The sequence below is a fragment of the Cibotium barometz genome, chromosome 2 (assembly GCF_041138505.1).
Source record: "Cibotium barometz isolate CiBa-2024 chromosome 2, ASM4113850v1, whole genome shotgun sequence".
NCBI classification, from domain to species: domain Eukaryota; kingdom Viridiplantae; phylum Streptophyta; class Polypodiopsida; order Cyatheales; family Cibotiaceae; genus Cibotium; species Cibotium barometz.
The window spans coordinates 58280784-58293941 of NC_141047.1; the positions used below are offsets into that span (position 1 = coordinate 58280784).

Here is a 13158-nt window from a genome sequence, read left to right on the forward strand (position 1 = left end):
AGATCCGCGCCTTCTGCTCATCCAACTTGGCTGTCTGGTCTGCGAGCGATTGCTCGCATCATCTGCTGGAACATGTCTGTGACACTCAAGCCGGGTGCCCTAGCTGGGCTGCCTGGTGCACTCTGGTCCCATGGTTCTGGTTCTCTCTCGTCGCCGAAACTCGCCATAGCGGGAAAATGCAATTCCTTTCCGGAACGCAATCTGACCATCCACTATCTGTGTGGGAGACTTCCGGAGGCTTCCGAAGGCTAAAAACCAACCGTCCTTCGAGGAACAGGAGTCACTCCGAAAGGGTAGTCCACCGGCGTCTAAAAACCAACCACACGAGCGAAAAAATTTTCTGGTTTTCTTTGCTGAATCTTTGTCCTTGAAGTAGGCTCTGATACCACTGTAATATGCAGAAGCTTCGGAGAAGGATCGGTACTTCAAAACTCAAAAATCAGCACTCTTTTTGCGACGGAATTAACGCACAAACTGAAAGGAGATGTGCAGAAAATAGAGAGAGAAGGGGGAGATGGAGAGGACACAGTATTGGGTCCCAATTACCCTCTGTAGGGCCCCCACCATGGATGGTGTATTTGCTTTATTAGAATGATGTAAATCTGAAAACAAATACAGAAAACTTGACCTTTTCTTGGCTGAAAAATCCTGCCCTTGACCTTCAGAAGTCCACCCCTTTGCTTGGCAATCTCCTTGGCTTGACTGGCCCTTGATTGGCTTGAGCACTTGGTGAAAACTGAGATGAATGATGGGATTATGGCCTCCACTATTTATACTCCTCCTCAAGAGCAGTCGGCCAGCTGAAAATCAGGCTATGTCCCACGACTGGTGGAAATTCAGCAATAAATGCTGAATTAAATCTCAAAAAATACTGCCTTTTTTTCCTTACAGGCTGAAAGTGATGCGCCTACTTCTGATTGGCTGGACACCACTTTTGTCCACAATCCCAAGGCTGGGCAGCCTGTATGGGCTGCCCCATACATGCCCTACAGCCATCTAAAGGCTGTATGCTCCTGAAAATAGCCTTATCTTTGCCCTAGGGCTGTCCCACAACCCTTCCGTGGCTGGTGGGTCCAGCTTGGGCCTTCCTGGCCCTCAAATAGAGAGGGTAGTGGTCAATAGAGCAATGGAGTTCTGCAAAGCTTGCATTTGGGCTGATTAAGAGTCACTAAGACTAAAAACACAAGTGATTGAATTAAGCTAACATGATTAGCATAATGACAACATAATGTAGGAGAAATTGGAGTATATCTATTCTCATTAGAGTGAGCCTCTTATATAGGCTGAGGACAAAGCATAGTGTCAAAAGTTCCTCGTCATATCACAAAAACCCTTGATTTAGAGCATAAATTCTATACTCCAATCAAGCAAAAATAGTGAATTTACTCACTATTTACGAGTTTACTTATGCCTTACTCAATAGTTCTCATTCTAGGGCTTATCCAAAATGTCATCCTCTTATGAATCTTCCAATGCAAAGTATGTCAAAGACAAGTAACAAATCAAAAAGACCAACTTCACTAGAAAAACAAAACCATACTACTATCATTATGCTAGGGCAATGGGATTGAGTGATTTTCTTAGAACCAATATGCATTTATATGGAGAAAACTTTTTTGGAATAGATGATTGATCGTATGTCTTGATTTCAAATCAAGCTTTTGTAAAGCAATAGACACTGCCCTTGAGCCATAAGCCAAGAGGTAAGACCTTGCTCAATGGATTCTAAGGGTCACACTAATAAGTGACGGGAGAGGTTTTCAGACCTGCAAACCAAAGTGAAGTTTCTACTGATGAAGAAGAGACTTTGGAACATAGCCAATGTGTTTCGATAAGAAGCCAACAACCAAGGCAGGCAACAAAACTCTATGGCTCACAAAGAATAAAAAAACATTTGCAATTATAGCCTTAGGTTTGAGTAACATATATATACATCACATCACTGAAGTTAAGAGTGTACATGAGGCATGGGATACCCTTGACAGAATTTTCAAGGCAAAAGAGAAACATTCAATGATAGGATTAAAAATCCAATTTTGTGAGCTGTGCTACCATGTACATGTCCTAAAGTTGTTTTGGCACATGCATTTAAGGTCTGATGCGTGTGACATCAAGTCTCTCTGGGTACCAAGATGTCTTGGGAGTAAGGCCGGAATCGAAGGCTGCTAGCTTTGGCCAAGATGTTCAACCTAGGAGTGTAACATGTAGCGGAATTATGCGTAGATGAAGGATCCTGTCACACAAAGTCTCACACCGCCTTTTGTATCCTGAGTTTCGTGAGTCTTTAGCAATTCACTTTATCACTTCAAACTTTAAGAGATAAGAGAGAGAGAGAGAGAGAGAGAGAGAGATCCGTACACCTTATTGGGTCCCAAATTACCCACTGAAGGGCTCCCTCCTATTGCTAGGAATATTTGCTTTATTACTTTGAAGAGAACGACTGACTTTGGGGCTGCAGATAAGCCAAACACAAGACCTTCGCAAGACCAAGAGTCTGGCTGACTGTACACTGCTGTAGAAGCACCAATGATGACCAATCTCGACGCCACTGCACTCTTCCAAGAGGCTGTAGGAAGGCTGCAAGACTGAGGTTGACAGAAGGCTGAATTGGGACTGATCTATGGCTGTGAATATGCAAGATGATGACTGAATATGCTGCATTTTCCTTCACCCATGAGGATGGAGAACAAGGATGAAGCATGAATGCTGAATTCTGATGTGAGGCTGAGAAGAGCTTGTTGGGCTGAAGCGCTTCTTCACAAGACTGTTTTCTGGATGGTTGAATGCTTGTGCTTGATCGATGATGAATGATGAGAGAAAGCAATCGCTTGCTATTTATATGAATGCATGGGGCTGGTCGGCTGGCTGTAGAGCTACATGACTTGATAATATGATGAATATGCTGAATATAATGCTAATAATGCTGACCAACTGGATATTAATGCTGGCCGATTGGATAATAAACTTGGATAAAATAGTCTAAGGCTTATGCAAGGCCATGAATGCTTTCTATTGTAAACCCTAAGGCTTCTAATTGACTTCTATATGCATGAATGATTCTCTTCAAGTGGGTTAAGGGACTTGATTGACTGACTGACTGACTGACACTCTAAGGATGAGGAAAGACCTATGTAGCTCGTGTCTGGTCTCCCGGAGGAGATCCAGGCGGAGAGGCTGAGTCACTTCAGAGGGGGGCTGATTATGAGGGATGACATTCAGGAGGCATTCACTAAGGAGTGGTTCACGCCTTTCGAGCCAGCGGCCCCACGGTGGATGCGAGCCTTTACACAATTGGAGATCCTGATTGCTATCAGAGCTTGCACTGAGGATGGTAGATGCCTCTACTATGAGATACAGGATGAGGACAGACTTCAGAGAGTTGAGGCGGAGTCGCCTTTGGTTGCAGAGTGCATCTTTCAGAGGATACGGGTAGTGGCCGCCGCTTCTCGGAAGTGGCATATTGATCCAGACCCTGCAGATGTGGACTCTGATTGGCACATATGGGCATATGCTGCGCGCCCCTTGGCCCGGCTCCAACGGGACCCTGGCGAGTACGAGTGGCATGATCCTTATGCGTCCCCCGAGGCCACAGATATCACCTTTTTCCATTACACTGTTCGTTTGGGGAGGCATATTTTGACTGCGAGGAGGACGGTTTTTCCAGCTGCATTGGAGCACTGGCGGCTTCAGGGACTCTCACAGGAGTTCCTGGAGGATTTTTGGACCAAACTCTGGGCTAGCAGACAGGCACGCAGGATCTCGGCTTTCCAGTGGCTGGTTGCCCACAGGGGCTCTGCAGTTCGCACCTGGCTTGTCTTCAGTGGCCTTCCGCCGGGCTGCGTCCGATGCGGCCACCCATTGGAGACACAAAGACATTGCCTATGGGACTATCCACAAGCGCAGCAGATTTGGCTGAGGATGTTGCGCATTTTGGCCCCCCTCTCTCCAGAGGGCATGTATACGTGGGGGGCCGCTGCTTGGTCGACTTCATCAGGGCCAGCTCTGGGATACGAGACGGAGCAGGGCAGCCAGGCCATCAGATTCATTGGGGGCCAGCCCCGCCTTGTTCCTTCACCGGATTTCTCGACAACCGGCTGGACACAGGAGAGGGATTTACGATGGGAGCTCCTCAGTAGCCTCACCATGTGGTTCACCTGGAGAGCCCGTTGTTTCAGGGCCTTTGAGGGGAGACTGGAGCCACCAGCAGAGACTGTTCGGGCTAACTAGCAGGAGTTGATCCACACCCTGCGAGGACAGTATGACCGCATCCGGGGCGACTCGGATCGAGCGATCTTGCGGCGCCAGGCCTTCCACACCACTTGGCGCAGCGGCCCTTTCTACACTCTACACGCGGGTACCCCCCGCTGGCACTACAGGCCACCTGTTTGGATTTTCCCCCCTCCTATTGTATGATGTAGCCTCTCAGTTATTTGTACTTTTATTTGTATTTTTCTGCACCTAGGGAGAGTCTCCCTAGCTGCCTTGATTGCATCTCTGCTCTGCCTTCTTATGAGCAGGAGAGGGGTTTTGTAGCCCAGTGGGCTTTTTTTTATATAACTAATGAAAGGATCTTTTCTCGGAAAAAAAAGAAGAAGAGGGAGGGCTGGTTGGGGGGCGTAAAACTATGGATCTCAGGTCTAGGGGGAGGCAAGAAGTCTATTACGTGCACATCAAAAACATCACTCCTTATTGAGATGAGTGTGTCATCCTGATTCCTCACCCACACATGTTGAATAGTCTAGCAAGACAAACCAAGTCTCTATATTGTTCTCGACTCTCCTCTAAGCATCCACGCTGCTCACATGCAAAATAAAAGAGTCTCGTCCATTTGCACACCGACCATGATTCTACACCCAAGTATATTTTTAGCAGCTATGCTTAAGCCCAAAAAAGAACTTGCACCAAAAGGCCTCTAGAATCTCCCCTGCCATAGCATGTCTTGTCCAATGGCAAATTTGAGAGGATTACAGAAATTATGAGCGGAGGCCCAAGCTTGGCCATATACAATTAAATATGGCTGCTCAAGTATCTAGCGTCCAAAAGTACCAATAGCTGCTCACATAACCACCCACACCAGGGTTTAGCCATCAAAACAGGTTTTGTAAAAGCATAAAGGAACAAAGAAATATTGTAACAAGTATCACAGCAGGACACTTTGTACTTACACCCAGGAAAACAAAAGGCAAAGATACCTGTCGATTAAAATCTGCAGATCTAATGGAATAGACTTCAGCAAGAACATCTGAATCTCCCAAAAGTAGCCCTTGAAGCCACCGTTCTACCGTGTCCTTCGCATTATCCTGACCCATAACAAAAGAGCAAAACGTCAGGTTTTACATACAACAGAACAATAAAGACATAACTTCCTTATAATAGATGACATGAATAGTGCACTCACAAGTGGCCCCCACATGCCACCTCACCACTTTGATAGGGCATGAATGGGTTTCAGAAATGTGGTGGCAGATGCCTTATCTAGACGACCACAGGTTCATGCTATCACAGTTGCATACCATGAGGACTTATCGGATATGCGTAATACTTATCATCTGGATGAGGATTTTGCACATGTATGGGCTGATTTGCAAGAGGGTATTGCTGTCCCATCTTATGTCATAAGAGATGGACATCTCATGATGCAAAATCGTATGTGTGTGGTAAAGAACCTTCGCCATAAGGTTATGGATGAGTGCCATGCTCCTCCATATGCAGGTCATACAAGCATTTTGGCCACAGCACAAGCTTTGGAGAGGTATTTCTTTTGGCCAGATATTCGCAAGGATATTGAAGCATATGTACGTGAATGTATGGTATGTCAAAAGGTCAAGTTTGACCGACATAAAGCACCTGGATTGCTTCAGCCTTTGCCTTGAAAGCATTGCTATGGATTTCATTATGGATTTGCCAAGGACGCCACAGGGAAATGATGCTATTTGGACCATCATTGACACGTTCAGCAAACAGGCACATTTCATTCCCGTGCGCAAGACATTAAAGCCAGATCATATGGCTAGGATGTTTTTGGCACAGATATTCAAACACCATGGCATGCCTAAATCTATTGTGGGGGATAGAGATCCTAGAACCACAAGCTTATTTTGGCATGCATTGTTTGACAATATGGGTACAAAGCTGAACTTCTCATTAGCTTACCATCCACAGACAGATGGGCAAAGTGAAATGGTAAATTCAGCCGTCCTCGACTTGCTGAAATCTTATGTATCTGACCGCAAATCGGATTGGGAGAAGTATTTACCACTTGTGGAGTTTGCCTACAACAATACGGTACATACTTCTATGGGCAAGGCGCCCTTTGAGATTATCTATGGCAAGGTGGTACTACCACCCATCCTTCGTACGAAGGATGAGATTTTTGCAGCAGATGAGTATGTCAGAGACTTGGATACTGCATTTGCACAGGTACGGACAGCCATAGAGAGGTCTCAAACCAAGAATAAAAAGGCAGCTGATAAGCATAGAAGGGATGTACAATTCAAACAAGGTGATTGGGTCTTGCTGAAATTTGAAAAGGCACGCCTTCGGAAGAGGCCAGGGAAAGAGGGAAAGTACCCTAAGCTTTCCAATAGGTACTATGGACCTTTTTAGATCTTGAAGAAGATCAATGATGTTGCATTTCGGCTTGTACTCCCAGATCATTGGAACATGCATAATGCTTTTCATGTGAGCCTATTGAGGCCTTATGTGGGACCGACACCGTTTGAGCCGGTTTTGGAAGACCCACCCGAGGTGGATGAGCTGGAAGAGATTCTTCAACCTGAACAGATTGTTTTTCACAAGGAACGAAAGCTTGCGGGAGGCAAACTTGTTCGTAGGTACCTTGTGAAGTTCAAGAATTATTCAGCTTTGGATGCGAAATGGATGGATGAGGCCTACTTCGAGGATTACCCAGATCTTTTGAAGGCCTATCTGGAGGCTTTTCAGTTGCGGTCAACTGAAAAGAAGCCGGGGGGAATGTCACAAACCCCTATATTCTAGGGACATGCGGATGCGTGTCAGGCCTAGAAACATGCGGATGTATGTATGTATTATACCTGGGCATGTGTATGGATAATATGAGTGGATGCATATGAGTCCAAGGACATGGCAGGACATTTGTGGACTTTCAGGCAGTGCCCGTGTGGATTCCGGCCATGCACACATGGTGTGTTATGATGGCAGGCGGAATATTTTCAAGTACAAGAATGATGATAGGTGGTTCTCCAAGTTTACATGTGCACAATGCATAAATGATGCATGCCATAACTTTATTTTACTTTGTGTGACATTGTCTTGCTGCCTAGACAATGCTTGTTATTTTGGCTTGTGAAGTCCGAGGGACCGGGGATGCCCGGGCACCTTGTGGACACGTGTGTGCACTCCTGTTTGGGCCTAAAACTGTGGGCTTATGGGTTTTGCAGGTGGTAAGTGCGTCCACACTCAATTTACAGCTTACTTCATTTACTACTAAGGTTTATTGGTTTGCAGGTCCACACTCATTAATAAGTGGCCGGACAACTTATAATGCGTTCGCATTTGGTTGGACCAAAATTAATGAAGTCCGGACAGCTTATGGCCATTTCCCATTTGGTTGGACCTAAACTTATAGAAACAGGACAAATGGAGCACTATGGGCTGGACACCTACCACACCTTATGGGGACACATGCCAGCCAGCATGTGTACCCACCAGGCCCCTGAGGTGGCACCTGAAAAAGGCGCCTCCCTCAAGAGGCCCTTTTGGGCTGTTTTACTCAGGATTCAACATATTGGAGAGCTGGTTGGAGCTTTGGGAGTTTCTACAGGGCTGGTTGCTTGCTTCCCGGACTCACACAAGCTTGGATAACGATCCCCACACTCTTATAAAGGGCTGGTTGGTAAATTTCAGACCTGCAATTTCTGGTTATTGCGAGTTTTGGGCTGGTTACAGGTGTCCAAAGTCAACTTGGACAGTACAGGACAGCTCTAGGGACCTCCACAGGGCAGTAGAACCCTTTACAGGTGGATTTCTCGCGACAGAAAGTTGCTGTTTTGGACTGGTTATTGCACAAAACAGGCCGGACAGCAATGGAATATGTGAGCATGGATGTGTCTCAAGGATTCCTGGTATAACAGGTGCTTAGGGCAAGCATTGGGGACACTTGCTCGCGGAGAACACAGGTTTCTGGATCAGTTTCTCGCGTGGAAACAGGGCCTAAAGATCCATTTACATCTTGTGCAGGGCGGAGTACCTGTGAGGATTGTGACTCTTGTGCAGGGCGGATGTACCTGTGAAGAGGCTTGTGCAGGGCGGATGTACCTACAAATTCTCTTGTTTGAAATGTATTCATTCATAATGTATTTGGAAGAATCAGGTGCAGGCTGGTGGTGAATCCCCACTTGCAGGTTTAGTTCTTCATTTTTTCCCACCCACCCTCCCTTTTCAATTACACCCCCGCAATGGCGGATTTACTTGAGATGGCTGAGAAGCACGTGAAGATCCCGACACTCCCCACGTTCCCAGTGGACCGTTAGTTGGACGGGAACTACTACGGCATATGGATGGTAATGATGGAATCTGTTTTGGAGTCTTACAACCTTGCTGATTTCATTGTTGTTGGGGTTCCACGGCCGGAGTTAGAGGAAGAAGAGTTACCCTCTATTCGGAAGGAACAAGAGGCACAGGCACAGGCACAGTTATGGGATCGTGTCAATGCCAGACATAGTTGTTAGGTACGAAAATACGATACCGTACGGGAATTTTTGGTATGATATGAAATTTTCAGATACCGTACGATAAAATACACGTTTTTTTTTTTCACTTACAAACTATGGAGCTTCAAGTTTGAATGTGAGGGAGGGTTGGGGGGGGGAAGAGTCTATACAGTGCTTGAGGAACCAAAACATGGAGATGTGTCTCTCCCAGTTGGATCTCCCAATTGTCTCCAAAAAAGAACCTACATGGGTAATGCAATACCAAATGTCTCCTAGTGTAGCATTTATGACTAAGGGACCGTCCTTGCACAAATACGAGCAGTGCATCTACAGTGATAGGTTTGGGGACTCCTCTCTAGATCAAAATGGCCATGTCCAAATCTTCTCCCTCGTACATAACTTGAGGATCTAACTGTCTAGCCTACCTATACCAAGGATCTCCAAGTGATGTAGCAAGATTCTCTCATCCTACTAATCAAGTGTACACTACCAGTCTATCTTGCCATATTTTTTAGGTCTCTCAGCAACCCCATATGGAATACTGAGTGGACACGAAAGTTACGAAGTATTGCGGGCATTTGGGATCTTCTTAAAGCAGGATTTCTATATTTTTTTCTCAAGGTGGGGGGAGGGGGACTTGTACCGTACGATATCATACGGTATCATACCGTACGAACCGTACGGAACGAATGGGTTCGTACCGGTACGAGAAACAACTATGATGCCAGAGTATGTTCTTTCATCTTCCTCAATTGCACACCACATGTGATCAACCACATAAAGCATATGACGCTGGCCAGAGGTATTTGGCAACATTTGGCTTCTCTCTACAACAAGGTATCGGCCATGAAGAGGATCTCCTTGGAAGTTTAGATGCCGGTGATGAATCCTGCAAAGTTGTCGACGATGCGGAAGCACATCAACAAGCTGCACGCTCTTCAGCAGGAAGTTCTCCAGGCTAGGAAAGAGATATGATCGGAGGATATGGCCATAACGTTGCTATCACATTTGCCCTCTCAATACTCGGCCTTTTACTCTTCATTGATTACCAGTGGCAAGCTCAGCACCATTACATGGGAGGAGCTTGTGCCCATGGTCTTGGACCAAGAGGAAAGATTCACGAACCCTCCACAGGGTGGAGGTTCTGGGCCTTAACTGGCTAACGGTCGAAAGGCCGTAATAACAACAAGGGCAAAGAGAAGGCTTCATCAGAGAAGCCTTCTGAGAAGAAGCTCGACTCAGACCAAGAAGGGTGCAGAATCCTCACCAGCAACCGTGAAGACTCCAGCTTTTGTGCACCTGGAGGTTATGCACACCAGTGTTTCATCTTCTTTGTGCAGGGAAGAGGTGGAGGACTCTCCGCTATGGATACTCAGGAGTGGATTCTAGACAGTGGTGCTCCCAGGCACATGACTCCTTCCTGCATGGATTTACAAGATCTTTGCAAGTATTCTGGTCACAGGGAGGCAGGATTGCGTATCTTGTGGTTTCTGCAGCATGCGAAGGATCTTGGACTCTTTTACACAGGAGGGGGGTTGATCGATGGAGTCGGACTCCGAAGTTGGAGTGACTCAGATTGGGGAGTCGAGCCAGACACAAGGAACTTGACATCAGGCTACAGTATTTCCCTTGGCTTAGGAGCTGGTTGTGGTGCTCCTTGTGCGGTGGTGAGGCTGCAGAGGTTACTTGGCGGGATTGGGTTTCTACTAGTGGAACCTGCGGTCATCAAGAGGCATTTTGTTCATGAAAAGATTGTTGCTGATGACATCTTGCTAGAGTACTGTTCGACGGAGGACAGTGCGGTGGACCTCTTCACGAAGTCTCTATCTCAGGCTATGCTCCGACGGCACTCCAGCTCGCAAGGGTTGGTTCCACATCCAGGAGCTCAGAGGGGGTGCTAGCAGTCATCTCCTGTCCATTTTTTTATGTTGTGTGGAGGGCTATCGGCTGCCCGCCTGCCTCTGTGTGGTATCCGACGTGACTGTTAGGAGCTGGCCGACTCAGTTGCTACTAGCCGACTGGTGATTTTGCTGGCCGACTAGAGGAGAGCAAGTCGTGTGCACATCTAATGGCTGTCGGCTGTTTTTCAGCAGGACGACTGGTCATCTGGGGCCATATAAAATGGCCCCTCACCCCCCCACACTTCATATCTTGTATCCGGGATTTTCTTGTGTATATAGCAGAGTTATACGCTACTCTCTCTCTCATTTTTGCGTTTTTCTGCTGTGCACTTGGTCTAGTGCTTTCAGATCTTGTCTTCATCTCCGCTGCATATTCTGACCCGCCGGGGGGGGGGGGGGGGGGGGGGGGGGGGCGCCTTCAGTGGGTATTGGGACCCAATACGGTGTCGTCTTCTACATTCTACATTCTCTTTCTCTCTCCCTACTCTCTAAAGTTGATGCTACAGATTCTCACCACATAAAGGTATAAAGAAGGCCCTATTGTGCATTATCACGATCAACCTCAGTGGATGTAACACCTATAGGATGGATCAGGCTCACTCACTAAGAATTCCTCTAGGGTGCAGAGCCGAAGCACCAATATGGGTGGTGGGCTTTGATGTTCAAGCCGAGGCATTGGTATGGGTGGTGGAGTCTGATAAGGATGCTTGTATAACAAAGAAATATAGATTGGCTTTCTAAGAGGTGTCCTATCAATCTCTCAACGTGGTGCCTCAGTATTACATCCCTAGATTGGCTTTCTAAGAGGTGTCCTATCAATCTCTCAACGTGGTGCCTCAGTATTACATCCCTATGTCATCTGAGCTCCATTAAGTACATGCCCAAGCAGCTGTGGTCCTCATATTGAATCACGTACAAGTGGGCCCAATCTCTCAACGTGGTGCCTCAGTATTACATCCCTATGTCATCTGAGCTCCATTAAGTACATGCCCAAGCAGCTGTGGTCCTCATATTGAATCACGTACAAGTGGGCCCAATCCCTCCTGATAAAGGTAGTGGAAACTCCTCCATAACTCATAGTAGGCCCGATAGTGAAACATATAGTGTGCCTCATCCTCTACCTCTCCCATGGTACATACTCTACATATCCTCTCCTCCTGTGAGATATCCTCGGCTCCACCAGTCTCTACCCTAAGGTGGTGGGAGGATACCATGAGCTGGCCAATCGTAATACACAGCATGCGACATGTGTATCTATATGTATCTCCGGATCTCAAAGAATCCATCCTCACAGAGTCTCAAGAAGTGATCCCTGTAGAACTTACATTTCTTACCAATCTCTGACAGGGGCACCCATGTCCAATGTATGTGTAGTCCGAGTAGATCTAACCAGATGATCCGGTTGATCTCCTGTTGTAAGAGGTCGAGGTGGGGGGAATCCAGGCTATCATGAAATGGGGAGAGACAGCCACTTGTATGCCATGTGCATGAAACAACTGAACTACCTCCAAATACCATGCACGTGTAGGTAATGGTGGTGGTGGTGGCGGTGGCGGTGGCGCTGTCAACGAGGAGGGAAATCCAACACGTCTGAGCCGCTCCCTCTCCCTCTCCTGATGGAACTGCATAGAGGACTCTAGTGCTAGGCGCAGGAGACGGTCTACATCAAGACTGTATACATGCTGAATGTAACTGACCGTCTGAAAGAGGGCATCTGTAACCAGTGGGGCCACCCCAACTCTACATGTATAATGTCATGTGGTACTGATGGCTTACTCTTGATCATATGTGATAGCATCATCTCTATGTTCCTTCCCTAGGCTGGCCCCCAGAAGGCTGCACCATACATAGTTGCTGGTCATACTAAAGTGTCAAAGAGAGAACACTTAGTATGGGGCTCCTCGAAATATGCCTGAAAACATTGTCTAGGAAGGCACGCCCCCGCACTGTAGTCGGTCAATGGCAGATGTGGTCATGCAAGACTTGAGACCTGTACGTACTTCTGCACAACCTCCACTGGGGTGCTATCTATACAAGAAAGATAATCATGACGTGACCACAAAAGATGTGTTGAAGATGATAACCTTAGGTTTTCCCAAATTGCCCGTAAGGTCTCTCTCCCTGAAAATGGAGAAGAAGAGGCCATACTCTTTAGCGATAAAATATTTCAAGCACGGGGGAGGGGGAGGGGGGCGGGGGGGTGTTCAGCCCATTCCAGCCCCAATGTGATGTCACATGTGCATATCTCTATTTTCAATTTTTATTTGGAATCTTGGTGATTTGATCATGGGTTATGTTCCATGGTTGATATGCAATGTGCATTGATGGTACTAAAAGTGTGTTTAAGACCCTAATCCCCCGGACAAGCCCCCTACTTCGAATTACACTAGTGTCCGGCTAGTGATAGATTTTTGGAGCATCGTGTTTGACTATCACAAGAGATTCTTCCCCACTATAAATCTCTTATAGGTAAAAGTCAAACTGTCTCGCATTTCTAGATTTCACGCCATGACTCATTCAAGAAAACCTTCCTTCCCATGCCTTAAGACACTAGGTATGCAAACATA

General features: G+C 46.7%; 1 protein-coding gene across 2 annotated transcripts in view; it reads right to left on the minus strand.

Annotated features, from left to right (window-relative positions):
- Positions 1-13158, minus strand: part of LOC147641269 (kinesin-like protein) — a 51312-nt gene that overhangs the window by 20317 nt on the left and 17837 nt on the right. For both annotated transcript variants that reach the window (XM_086819873.1, XM_086819877.1), the window contains exon 5: positions 5193-5300. In XM_086819873.1, coding sequence (XP_086675999.1) covers positions 5193-5300 — 108 coding nt within the window. The remainder of the gene's footprint in view (positions 1-5192; positions 5301-13158) is intronic.